The following is a 13,997-nucleotide window of genomic DNA, read 5'->3' on the forward strand; positions in this document are numbered from 1 at the left end:
CCACTTCTAATTAAATTATTATTTCCATAAAATGATAATTTGCTTATATATACCAAGGGTGATTAAAAACGTGCGGGAAAACAAATTAAAAAGATTCTGTATTTAATGGCGTAACGAGTTTCATATTGTTTAATTGTCTTAATGAACAAGGAATATTAGCGAGTATTTGTAAACGATGTTGTCCAATGGATATTGATCATTTAAGTGGAACAACACTCGACATTCACGTGTGCGATTGAAAAGCGAACACGTGCAAAAAAGAGAAAGAAAAAGCTCTTTTAAAAATTGAATAATTAAAATACGAGTATTACATAAATGAAATGGTTATTAAAAAAAAATTCTTTAAAATAGCAGAGAAAATATAATTACGTAATACACGTTTTATGAAAATTAACATCAAAATTGCAGTTCCAATATTGATGACAAGTTTTTAAAAATCAGTTTTGTTTTAAAACAAACTCAAATTATTTAAAACACTAAATTATGGACTATTACGTTTCATTAATAGCTTCTAATGAATATTATATAAATTGCATTGAAATGGATTATGTAATTTAAGTTCAATAGAATCATATAATTTCTTTTGTGTCGAATTATGTGCATTATTATACAATTGAAACTGACGTAATATTAATAAAATACAAATATCAAGCAATAGAAATTAAACAAAATTTAGAATTTAAAATGAAGGTAAAAAAAAAAATAAATTCAATAAAAAGATTGGGAAGTTTCATTTCGCAAGTCCCTTTGTTTTAAGTATCAGTTTTGAAATCACCTAAAAGACGCCAACGTAAGTTTTGCATTGCCGCTGTTGAGACGTTAAGTTACCCTTTTAGTTTGCCCGTTAAGTTAGTTTAGTTTAGTGCAAAGTTATGCGCCCGTCAAGCTTTCATCGAATTAACTTCGCGTCTCTTTCAAGTATGCCAAGGCGAAGAAAAGGAAGCTCCGACTTTTCTTGGCTCTAATAAAAGCGCAGAAGAGAAAGAATCAGTCGGAAATAACATCGGACCACTTGAAATAAGACCGTTCGTAACGAATCTTGTAACTTTCATATATTTATAATGAATTCTTAATTTTCAAGTAACTTGTCCCAAAGTATATTCTAAGAATTATAAAAAAAAAATGAGACTTTTTTTCTAAAATAAAAAAGTTTTTCATATTATTGAAAATTATTAAAACCAATGATAAAAGCTTCTGTTGATATGATTAGAACAATGAAACTGACACAATTCTAAATTGAAGTTTTACTATAGTGATAATATAAAGTCAAGACCGGAAGTGCAAAAAGTCGTAAATCCGTGGAGAAGGTGGAATTTCTTTTTAACCAATGGAACATTTTATGGTTAACAAGCAACGGTCCTTTTAATTAGATTTTTACTACTTACTAAATATCGTGACAACATAAGGCAAAGTCGTATAGTTTCGATTTTCTATATGATACAAAAACAATATATCATCAAGTGATGGTTCAATAAATATTAATTTTATCTATCATAAATGTGTGCATTTCAACGATAAATAAAACCTAATTAAAGATCAATATCTTCAATAAACCTCTAAATTAATAAAAACAACATTTTCTCCTTATTCTCAATAGTGCAAATAATTCGATTAATAGAAGATCAAATTGAAATAAGAATCGATTGACATAAAACAGGTCAGGCTGCACTAATATAATATAATGGATTTTAAGAGTGCTTAACCCATTAAAATATCTTATGTATATGTGATATAATCTAAAAATGTATTTCTTTAAAGTAAAAAAAAAAAAATGAATCTTATTCTCAGATGAAATTATTATTATTATCAACAAGATTTTTCCTATAACCCGAGACGCCAATGTTGTCAGGGTAAAGTAATCACCAATAATTAATTTCTGAGTTGGAGTCAATTTTCCGACCCTAAGAGAAATAATAAAGACGTGAAGGCGAATAAAGTAGGAGTAAATAAGACTTCGAAGGTTAATTGAAACGGAATACAGTAGAAATTGCTTCGCTGTAGGCTTGGGAAATAAGAAGAGAGAAAGAAAAAGGAGAGAGAGAGCCTAGAGATGCTTATTTGAGTCATAGTATAGTATAGAGAATTGGAGGAACGGTTTCAAATTGGTTTGTATGTACCTTCGAAGGGTGCCCTTTTTTTTCCAAGGATCGTATCTCTTGGATGGAGCGCAAGTTATTTTGATTTGGCGTGTTTAGATAGAAAGAGGACGCAAAGAGTAAGAAGAGATAGAGAGAATACGACGCTGTACATTGAGAGGCCATAGGCGTCCAGACGGCGTCGTCGTCGGCGCCGGACATGGCGCTAACTAGCACCCCTAGCACACACCCACGCCTTTATTAAACTGCCCGTCTACTTCCAGCGCACGTTTACCATCGTAAAATTGAGCACGATGCACACTCATCCACCAATATAATATAGTCGTATACCTGCTCAATAGAGAACGCAAAGATATATAATAATTCACGTCATGAAAAATCCAGAACAATGAAAACTTAATTATCTTGCAAAAAATAAAAGCAATCAATACTTCAATAAAAAAAAGTCTATTCATTAAAGTTAGCATTTTTTAATATAAACTTAATAACTTTTAACTCAAATTATTAACAAATAATAAGTGTGAAACTTTTTTTAAAAGAATGACGATTGATTTCTTTTTTTTTTTTTTTTCTTTCTTTCTTTTTTTAAAGTGAGGTCAATAACTGCACTTTGGAGTTGCGAAATGAAATAGGGAAGTGCAAAAGGAAAAGAAAGTCTTATCAAATAAAACTGAGCACCCTTCTCTTTTCAGAACGAATTGTGCTTATTCAACTGAAACAAAAAGGAGTAACCGATAACACCCCACTTTCAACTATGTGCTGGTTTGGTAAAGTCGATTCTGAACGAACTTAAAGCGGTTAGTTCTCGCTCTAGAATGAAAGTTCTTCTATTCTAGGACCTTTTGAAAGAAAAGCTTTTCTTTTAACGCTAATATTCTTTTATTTCGTTTTTTCATTTAAAAGATGCTAGTGAATTTAGTTTAACATTGAAATTCGTAATTACTAAAAAAAAAAAGAAAGAAAAAGAAAACTTGTTTTAGTTAATTGGAAAACAGAACATCACAACAGATTCTTTGAGTAATTAAAATTATTTTTCCTTTTTCAAGCAAAAAAACATTTAATTAAAAAGTATTTAAAATGTTTCATTTAATATATATAATTTTTTTCAAAAGATGTAAATGCGAAAATTACATTTTTATTTTATCCCGACAAGAAATTTATGAAATATGATAATTTTAGTAAAATAATATACTTATGAATTTGAAAATTATTAAAAAAAATTTATAATACGAAAAAAAATTTATTTGATTTAAAAAATCAATTACTTGACTATTATGAAATAAATATTTACTTGAAGCAAAAAAATTTTTTATTTGAATTAAATAAAATGATTTGAACCAATAATTTCTGTATTTGCGAAACATATACCATTTAATTGACTTAAAATAATAATTATTTGATACAAATAAGTAGTACAAATAAATTTGATATTATAGTCCAGTAACAGATTATTTGAATCAAATAAATTTTTTTTCAGTGTAGAAGAATAAGGCGCATGATTATTCCATAAAAATAATTAGTTAGAATTTTCATTTTAAAGAATTTTATTAGTTACAATTATTTTTTTGGATGAATTTTCAGTTTTCGAATTAACAAAATTAATTTCAAAACAAATTTTTACTTTATAAAATTTTTAGATACAAAATTTTTATTTAATAGATTTTTTATTTTACAGAATTTCTCTTTACGAAATTTTTTATTTAAAAGAATTCTAATTTAACCAAATTTTCATTTAGCATATAATTTTCATTCAACAAAATTTTAAGTGATTCGAATTTTAAAATGTAAAAATTTTAAATTTACCGAATCTTCATTTGTTCGAATTTTTTTATGCACAAATTCTTATTTCATGTAATTTTTAAAATGACGAATCTTCATTTGTCCGAAATTCCAAAAATGGCCGAATAAACAATCATCAGAAAGATTTTAGTGCGATTTTTAAAATTGACCAATCAAAAATTACAAAATTGTGATTGGTAAATTTTAAAAACAGCGCAAAAAAAATTTCTATCGATTATTTGTTTAGGGCCATTTGCAATTTCGGATAAATGAAAATTCGGCGTTTTAAAAATTCAATCAAATAACAATTCTTACAAATAAAAAATTTGGACAAATTAAAATTCAGTGCGAATTTGAAATTTCTAGCATTAAAAAATTCGAGACACTTAAAATTCTAATGAGAATTTTGCTAAATTAAAATTTGGTTAAATTAGAAATCTTTTAAATAAAAATTTGTTGTAAAGAGAAATTCTGTAAAATAAAAATTCTATCAAATGCAATATTTGTATTTAAAAATTTTGTAAAGTAAAAATTAGTTTTGAAATGAATTTTGTCAAATGCTAATTCGAAGATTCAAAAAAAAAATGATTATATGTAATAGAATTCTTTAAAATAAAAATTGTAACTACCCTGATAGCACGTAAGCTTGCAGTAACCTTGCCGCGCAATATTGACAACCTTGCACGGCAAACTTGCCGCAAGCTTCAAATGTCCCACCTGACCGAAAGCTTGCATGCTTAACTTACCGAAAGATTGCAATGTAAGTTTACCATGCAAGCTTTCGGTCAGGTGGGACATTTGAAGCTTGCGGCAAGTTTGCCGTGCAAGGTTGTCAATATTGCGCGGCAAGCTTTCCGCAAGCTTACCTGCTATCTGGATAATGATTTTTATGAAATAATCATGCGCACCAAAAGAATTAAAAAATTTATTTTTAATATATTACAAATACTACATTTCCCTCTTATTATTATTAAGCAAATGTATTTTTTAAAAACGAAAAAAAAATCTCAACTAAATTAAAGTGTTTCGTCACTTTAAATTAGAAATACGTCTTGTGCCATGTACAAAAAAGTCTTGGCTGCGAATGCAATTGCATTGGCTAGGACAGTAAATAAATCAGACAAAATAGTTGAGTTTGGATTACAAATTCTATTTTGCAAAGTGGGTAGATAGGTGGGTGCACATTGGGTTGGATTAGGGTGGAAGTATAAAGAGGGGGGTGGGGTGGGGTTGAAAAGGGGTGGAACGAGAGAGAGAGAGAGAAGATAATTTATGTTCCGACAGGAGCAAACCCCCCCCCTCCCTCCTCCACCCGACTCTGCCATTACTATACAACTGTTGCTGCTTTCGGGTTCAAGAGAGGGTTGTCGACGGCAAAATTGATTTATACCGATGAGCCGTAAAAATTCCCGGGGATTTAGTTACTGCCCGAGGCACAATTAATATCTCGTTCTTCTCAAAATGAATGCTACGCAAATGTAAAGCAGGAGATAGCTGCAAAAAATACGACCTGATAACACTCAGTTTCCAAATAAGAATACATTCTTGTAAGGGAGATAAAAAAATAAAAAAAAAAAAAAAAAAAATTATGAATATTTATACTAGAAGCAATTAATCAATTTCTAGAATTTCAATGTGAATTTTAAAATTAATCATTGACATGAAAATTTGACAAAAAAATATAAAAACAAAATACAATATCGAGTGAAATTTTACAAAAATTTACAAAATAATTTTCTACTCAAGAAGCATAAAATGAAAATTCCTGAGATCTTTATTGAAATGTTTCACGAAAGGGAATTTTATATATACGAATAGAGAAAATTTCGAATATAAAGCAGATTTAAGTCTTTTTCTTGAGAAAGGAATTTTAAATAACTCTCGAAAGAGTGGCAGAATTTCGCTGCCCAGATTAAGATTTAATTTTCTCGACGATCATCCAGAGACTTATAATGAATTATTTCCAAGTGGACTATTCAATTTTTGGTGAGATCATAAAAATTAATTTTTTTAAAAAGTAGGTCAATTTTAAGATGTAGAACGGAACCATTCTTTTTTTTTATTAAAATTTGTGGCATATATAATAATAATAATAGAGGGAAATGTAGTGCATTTACTTGGTTCCTAGTTTGTACATATATCGGTGACGGAGGCCACAAGCCGTAAAGTAAACAGGGACCCCGCTCGCGATAGAACCTTTCACAATGTGGGCGTACCACAAAGCCACAACCCGCAAATCGTAGCAAAAATCGTAAAGCTGCCATTTTCAGTTGTACCGATCTAAACACCGATTAGAAAACGTCCTAATATTCATATATATATATTTTTCGCGGCAACAATTTTTTTCATAAATTTTCAACTTTTCCCCTATGTAAAAAAAGTTGAAGGGCGCATGAATAATTTTTGTTTTCACTTTAATTTGATTAAAATTTTTTTAAAATGGCAAATAATTCTTTAGTTATAAAAAATGCAAAATTGGGGCAATCAGTCGAATGTATGGTTATAATAAAAATAAAAAATAATATGATTATCAAATGACTTACCAAGAAATAAACAAGTCCTCAACAAAATTCATCTCACTTTTTTTTTCATCCTTACGGGTAAAATAAACTCAACGAATTTTTATCGAAACAATTCTCTGTCATAATTGAACCAAATGGAATGATTATCTGAAAATAAAAATTTATTTTATTATTCATCAATTTTATTAAGAATCATGAAATTTAAATAATCTGTGATTTTTTTAAAAAGATAAAAACTTGGAATTCTTAAATGAGAATGTAATAATAATTTAAATATTCCTAACACTAATTCCATCTAAACAAATTTTAATTAACTTTATACTGATTTCATGGAAGATAATTTATTTAATGAGAAAACATTATTAACAACAATCAAACAATTACCCATCATGGTAAGGACTTTAAATTGCAGCGCCATTGGCAAAAAAAAAAAAGTGAACTAATTTCTCAACGAGTTTTACTCAAATGATAAAAGAAATGAAAGTTGAACATAACCTTAAATTGACGATTTGATTTTAAATTTTGATAATCGAAAGTTAATATAATTTTGTTTTATTAAAAAATGAATAAAATACTAAGACCGTTATTTAGATCAACGAATAATTCGCCTTTTAAAGAATTTATAAGACTGAAGGGCCACAGTAAATGGCAAAATATTAAACATACAAAAGCTAAACAGGATAGTGAAAAGTCCGCAATGATAATGAGATATTTGAGACAAATAAGAGCAGCAATAGCAGGTTTTTATAATTTTTTTTTTTTAATTAATTTCTAATTAATTTTTCAACTGTGTAACTTTAGAACCATGTGATATTATTTTAAACTGTTGCTTTAAGGAGGTTCAACCGATTAACATAACCTCAAACTAAAAAATGGTTTTTAACAACAAATAAAACTATAAATAAAATTAATTTTATTAAATTTTGAAAGATTCAATTGTATAATTTTTAAAATAAATTACTTTGCGCAAAAATTTATTTTTAATTAATAATTATTTCACTTTTTATATATATATATTTTTTTTTATTTAAGTTGGTGAACAATTGTAATTTTTATGCAATTCTTACAAAATAATAGCTCATTTTGCTCTTTGAAAGATTTTCTACAATTCTGTTTATTAAATATTATTAAAAATATTTTGTTTTATAAAAATTGGATAAAAATTAGAATTGTTCACTAACTTATATATTTTTAGTTCTATTAAAAACTACTTTTTAGTTTGAGGTTATGTTAATGGGTTTAAACCTCCTTAAATATTTTTATCTCATAATATCTAGTTTAAAAAGTTATTGCTTATTTGAAAAATATTCTAATTTTCAATATAAAAGGAAAAAATAAAAATAAATTTCTTATATATCTGTAAAAATTAATTTTAATAATTCCTACAGCTAATGGTGAAGCGAATCCAAATAAAAATTTAAAATTATCTTATTGGATAGATGAAGCAAAAAAGAAACAAGTACCAAATGGAACAATTACAGCGTATCTTGAAAAATTTCAACGTACAAAAACAAAAGATCACAATTTTCATATTAGTGTTCAAGGTCCAGATGGATCTTTCTTTATATTTCAATTAGTAACAGATAATTTAGCAACAACTAAAATTACTATTAATCATCACGTCAAGAAATGCATGTATGTTGAAATTATTTATTTTCAAAAATACTTTAAAGCAAAACTTTTGTTTTTATATTTCTATAATTGAACTACTATTATCATTTTAAAAAAAATAAATTATTTTTCATTTTATCCAAGTTATAAAAATCATTAATAATATTGAGAAAAAAATTTTCATAAAAAATATTGACTAAAATATGTTGTTTTTTTTTCTCACTCAAATATAAAAAAAGAAAATTAGTAATTTATAGAAAATTTTATTCACAGGTGTAAATTAACAGATGGATCAATAAATTCAGTATTTAATCAAGAGGGTCATATTTTAATGGAAAAAACTATAGACATCGATGCAGCAACTGATGTCGCAATAGAAGTTGGAGCAGAGGATGTTTCGGAAATTGAACAGGATGATAAAATATATCTCAAGGTATTGAGAAATAATTATTTTTAAAGATGTTGATTTTTTTTTTTTTGAAATAAAAATATTATAGTAATTTTGTTAATTTAAAATCATTTCATAAATATATTTTTAGCTTTTGCATTAAAAATTTAAAAATAATCAATATTTGAAAACAATAAAATAGAAAATAATTTTATTTTTCAGTTTACTTGCAATCCCTTGCACTTAATGGTGGTGAAAAATAATTTACTAAAAAAAGGATTTATTATTAAATCTGCGGAAGAACAATTTGTTCCACATTCATTAGTTGAAATAAGTGATGAAGGCATTGATGTTGTTACTAAACTTATTGATAGGATGAGATCAATGGAAGAATTTGTTCAAGCTTATGATAATATTGCATAAAAAATAGTGCAAATTATTTTTTTGTAAATATATTAGTTTATAAAACTTATAATATAACTTGTTTATTAAATAAACGTAAATTGGTTTAAAAAAAATTTCTTATTTTTCGCCGAAAATTTTCTTAATTATAATTAAAATTCAATTTAAAAAAAAATGCATCATTTTTATTAAATCGAATCCTGGAATAATGAGGAAGAAAGGTGAATTAGTTGACTATAATTAATTCTTATTAGAATTAATTTAACTAATAATGTGTGATTTTACAATATAATAATGTATATATATATTAAATAATCTGCGTAACACACATCAAAACCTATTTACACACATATGTACAATAGTACATAAAAATTATTATTGTTCAAATTTATGCAACAAAAATTAATTACGAAATTCACTTGTCAAATAATAAAGTTCACCCCCTAGTTTCGTAATTAATTTAAAAAAAGAAAAATTTTTATAACAAATTAAAAATGGAATTTAATTGACAATCAATCAACTCCGTATCCTTTAATGTCATTAATATTTGATCCTTTGAAATTGATATTAGTTTTCAAAAACATGGATTTAAAAACACTTTTTGATTTTTTTGAAATTGTTTGTGGACTCTCTATCACTTCATCCGTTAATCGTTGTTTTTTTGACGGTGTAAAATCTTCAGGAATTTTTTCTTCTTCAATTATTATTTGATCTCTCGATCTTTTTTTCTTAGACTTCTTCTCTTGTACTACTTCCTCCACATTCTCCTTTATTTCGACATTTTCCTCAACTAAATCCAAAAAAAATTCACAAGTTTCACTTGATTTTCGCTTTCGCTTCTTTTTCTTCTTCTCCTCGGTATTATCAACATTTTCTTCTTTTTCATTTTCTTTATCGTTCTCTTTATCTTTTTTCTTATTTTTTTTCATCTTGGTCCCACTTGCTTCATTTTCATCAATGACATTTTCAATTATCTCTTGTTTTTTTTTCTTTTTTTTACTTTTCTTTGGTATTTCATCGTCAATAACCTCGATACTTTCTATTGTATCATTTAAAGTTATAATTTCAAGATCACAAATAACATCTTTCTCTTTTATTGTTTTTCTATTTTCACAAATTGCATCTTCTTCATTTTCCTCTGGCGCTTCTTCAATAGTTTCTAAATTTGACATTCGTCGATTTTTCTTTCTTTTTTGTTTACGTGATTTTCTCTCATTCAATTCATTTAATTCATTATCATGAATTTCTTCACTTATTGTCTCAACATTGAGTGCTTCATTAATAAATACCATTCCACCTTCTTCTAAATCATTGGATGATGATTTTTTTTTCTTACGTTTTATTTTATTAGTTTGTATTTCAAATTTATCAAGTTTCGTTTTTCCCTTTTTCTTTTTAATTACATCGGTGTTATATTCAACGCAATCATTAAAAGTTACACGTTTTTTGCCACAATTCTCATCGGATAAATCTAATGCATTATTATCAAGACCACCACCCATTTGAAAACGCGTTACTTCATATTCCGCCCCTTTATGTTCATCAATATCAGGTAAATTTAAATTTAATGCACAATTATCAAAACCCGTTTCAATTATTTCCGCGCTCTTTCGTTGTTTTTTATTCTTTTTTTTCTTCTTCCTACGAGAATCATCAAAAGACAATTCATTATTTTCATTTCTTGTTACTTCAAATTCAGCCCCATTACATGTATTACTCTCGGGAGTATCTAAATTTAATGCCGGATTCACAAAACAATCGGTTGTCACGGAAATTTCAAAATTTTCTAATTTATTTTTTTTCGGCGTATCACATTTATCATCCGTATAATTCAAGTCCAAGCCCTCGTTATCGAATCCACAATTTTTTCGCTTCCTCGAGGGCTTGATAACTTGTGGTGATAAATTTAAATCTAGACAAGGATTCTCAAAAGCGTAATTCGTTGAAATTTTTTCGCTTTGAGAATGATTGCCACATTGATCAGTTTTTATATTATTAAAACCAAAACCAACATACCGTTCACTTTCACTGTCCACATCACCATCATCATCATCATCTCCTTTTCTCTCCACATTATTAAAGTTCTCTTTTTTTATTAACGACATTTTATTATTGAAATATTCGGAAATATTTCCACCTTTTATTGTGAGAACACCGGCAGTATTATCTTGAGTACCAATCGGCTCAGCGTGAAATTCTTCTTCCACTTCTGTTTCCTCATATTTTACCTCCTCGTCAAGTGTTCGTTTTCCAAATATATTTGCCAAATCTTTGGAACTATATTTATTTACGTCTTTTCCTCGAGTGAATTTTTGATAGCTGAAAAAAGAAATAAATTATTTTTTTTTTATAATAATAATAATAGAATCGAAGAAATTTTTCTGATTTAATTATTAATTCAAATTATTGACTTTTAAACTGAAAATCTCTAATTAAATTCACAAATTAATAAAATATTACAATTATTTATTAAGAAAAGTTTATTAAAAATTTGTAAAAATCTGAATGTTAAAAAAATTAAATAATATTATTAAATTAAAGAATACGTATTTGATTATTGATTTTAATTTAATTAATTAATTAATATTCATTCGTAATTTAACAATTTTCAATATTAATTAATTTAAACAATAATAAAGCAATTTGTAATTTATAAATATTTTATTTTTATATTCTTACTGCACTCGAGCTTTGCTTTGCTTCGATTTTTCCTCCAAAGACGTTCCACTTAATGTGATTTCTTTAGTCTCCATTACTTCCGTTTGTTCCATATTTTGATTTTTTTGAAGACTCATTAATAAATCATTGAAACTCTCCTGATGTTGAGTCCATTGTTTATCTTCATCATTTTTATTAAAACCGATGCCTTAAAAAAGAAAAAACAATTTAGAAATCGTCATTTATATTGACAAATAAATTAAATGTTAATTAAATGAAAAATGTATTAATTAAATCAAAAACAAATTTTTCAAAAAAAAAAAAAAACATAATTTATACATATTAGAATAAATAATTTCATAAAAATTAAAAATGTAAGGTTATATTCCAACAAAATAAAATGAATATATTAATTAATTAATTATTATTATTAATTAATTATATTAATTAAACTAAAATGATAAATCGTGAACTCAGTTTGAAAAAAGTTTTTCTAACCTAGAAAATTTTTTCATTCCAATATTAACGGAAAAAAATTCCGTAAAACTCGGAAATTAAAAAAGTGAGGTTACATTCAATAAAAAATAGATAAATAAATTATTAATGAAACTGAAATAATACTAAATAAATAGTGAATATAGTTTGAAAAAAGTTTTTCTAATTTACAAAATTCTTTCAATCCAATATAATTCCAGTTACAAAAAATTTCGTAAAAATTGAAAATGAAAGAAAGTGATATTATATTCAATCAAAAAAAAAATATATATATAAATTAATTAAACTTAAATGATATTAAATAAATTGTAAACTGTTTGAAAAAAGTTTTTCTAACCTAGAAAATTTTTAACAGAAAAAAATTCCGTAAAACTCGAAAATTAAAAAAGTGAGGTTATATTCAATGAAAAAAAAATTTGGGAAATATAAATATAATCTTGAAAACAATTTTATTAATATCAGCTCGTCATTTAATATTATATTTAATATTAGTTCGAAATAAAAGTAAACTTTTTAGAATCAATTAAAAATTCATGGAAATTAAAAATTTTTTACTCACCAGCTTGATCGTCTTTGTATTTCACTCGTACATGTTCAGTCATGCCTTGTTCCTGAGCTCCAAGTCCTTTTCCACTTGACCAGCCCATTTTTTCTAGCATTTTCTGTCCAAATTTATTGGAATCTTTAACAGTAAAGTGAAAAAATGCGACATTGAAAAAAAAATTCACGTTCCAGGAATAGACACAAGCAAAAATAAGGGGAGGGAATATATTTTTCCGCCAAAACTTACAACAATAACGTTTAATTATTTAATGACAATAGAATAAAATAAAAGGTTTCATCAGTGAGAAAACAAAAATGAGAAATAAAAATTAAATTATCAATAATATAATGTAAAAAATAACGAAAAAATAATGTTAACTTACAAAGGCGGGAAAGGAAATATTTTTCCGCCAAAACTTGCAATAACCGCGAATTTTTTGTATGACAATAGAAAAAAATAAAAAGCTTCCTCAGTGAGAAAGCAAAAAACACCAATAAAAAAGAAATGATCAATAATATAATATAAAAATGACGAAAAAATATAGTTTCTCATGATGGCGGGAAAGGGGAAGAGGGGAAATTTTTTTTTCCGACAAAATTTGCAAGAATAACCATGAATTTTTTTATGACAATGGAAAAAAATAAAATGCTTCATCAGTGAGAAAACAAAAAAGAGTAATAAAGACGAAATTATCAACAATGAAATATAGAAAATGAGGAAAGAATATATTCACTTACGAAAGGGGGAGGGAGGGGAATATTTTTTCCGCCAAAACTTGCAATTACAATCTGTTAACTTTTTTTTATGACAATGGAATAAAATACAAAGCTTCCTCAAATGAGAAAGCAAAAAAGAGCAATATTAAATTATCAACAATGCAATATAACAAATGATGAAATAAATATTGTACATACCCTCGCTCCATTGTTTTCCTCGTGGATTCAGCGTCCATTTTTGCTTTCGTCGAGGTTCAGCGAGCATTGCCATTTTTTTCACAAAATTATGATGAAAATAACACCGAAACAGAAACGAAACTTGTAATATCAACTTTCATTTACTTTAATTAATCACAATTACCCATTAATTGAACAAATAAATCACTTTTTATCAAAGAAATGAACAGAAAATCAGGAGAGAACTATACAATTATTGCTACTCGTCGCCATGTCTCAACGGCATATGGCGCGTTGCAAGGGGGAAAGTGAAAAAATCATGTGACCTGCCGGGCATTCTGCGCATGCGTTCACTGCGCGCGCAATTGACTCAAGTTCCGAAAATTTAAATCTTTAAACTAATACCGCGAAATGAATAAAATAATTTTAATTCAAAAAAAAAATTGTTTAAAGAATATTTTTCTTTATTCTATTTTATTTTATGCATGAAATATAATGTCTAATATTTTTAAAAAATAAATGAATATAAATAAAAGATCAGTGGCGCCTCGTGGAGCTTATTTTATGAATTAAGGTTATTGGTCAATAAAAACAAAACGATATAATTTC

The 13,997-nt window shown here is 26.4% G+C and overlaps 2 protein-coding genes across 2 annotated transcripts; one reads left to right on the plus strand and one right to left on the minus strand.

Moving 5' to 3' along the window:
* Positions 1–6,858: 6,858 nt before the first annotated feature.
* LOC127287671 (probable transcriptional regulatory protein Gura_1416) lies at positions 6,859–8,914 on the plus strand. The gene is made up of 4 exons (XM_051314729.1): positions 6,859–7,137; positions 7,786–8,032; positions 8,282–8,441; positions 8,619–8,914. Exons 1-4 carry the CDS (start codon positions 6,960–6,962, stop codon positions 8,817–8,819), a joined length of 786 nt encoding a protein of 261 aa, XP_051170686.1. The 5' UTR covers positions 6,859–6,959; the 3' UTR covers positions 8,820–8,914.
* A 163-nt stretch (positions 8,915–9,077) lies between these two features.
* On the minus strand, positions 9,078–13,687 carry LOC127287657 (putative histone-lysine N-methyltransferase 1). The gene is made up of 4 exons (XM_051314712.1): positions 13,410–13,687; positions 12,511–12,633; positions 11,478–11,664; positions 9,078–11,117 (listed from the first exon to the last, which is right to left on the minus strand). The coding sequence occupies exons 1-4, from the start codon at positions 13,480–13,482 to the stop codon at positions 9,311–9,313; spliced, it is 2,190 nt and encodes a 729-aa protein (XP_051170669.1). The 5' UTR covers positions 13,483–13,687; the 3' UTR covers positions 9,078–9,310.
* Positions 13,688–13,997: the final 310 nt, after the last annotated feature.

Source organism: Leptopilina boulardi, unplaced genomic scaffold (genome assembly GCF_019393585.1).
Source record: "Leptopilina boulardi isolate dan_hultmark-lab unplaced genomic scaffold, ZJU_Lbou_2.1 LbouV2_372, whole genome shotgun sequence".
Taxonomy (NCBI): Eukaryota; Metazoa; Arthropoda; class Insecta; order Hymenoptera; family Figitidae; genus Leptopilina; species Leptopilina boulardi.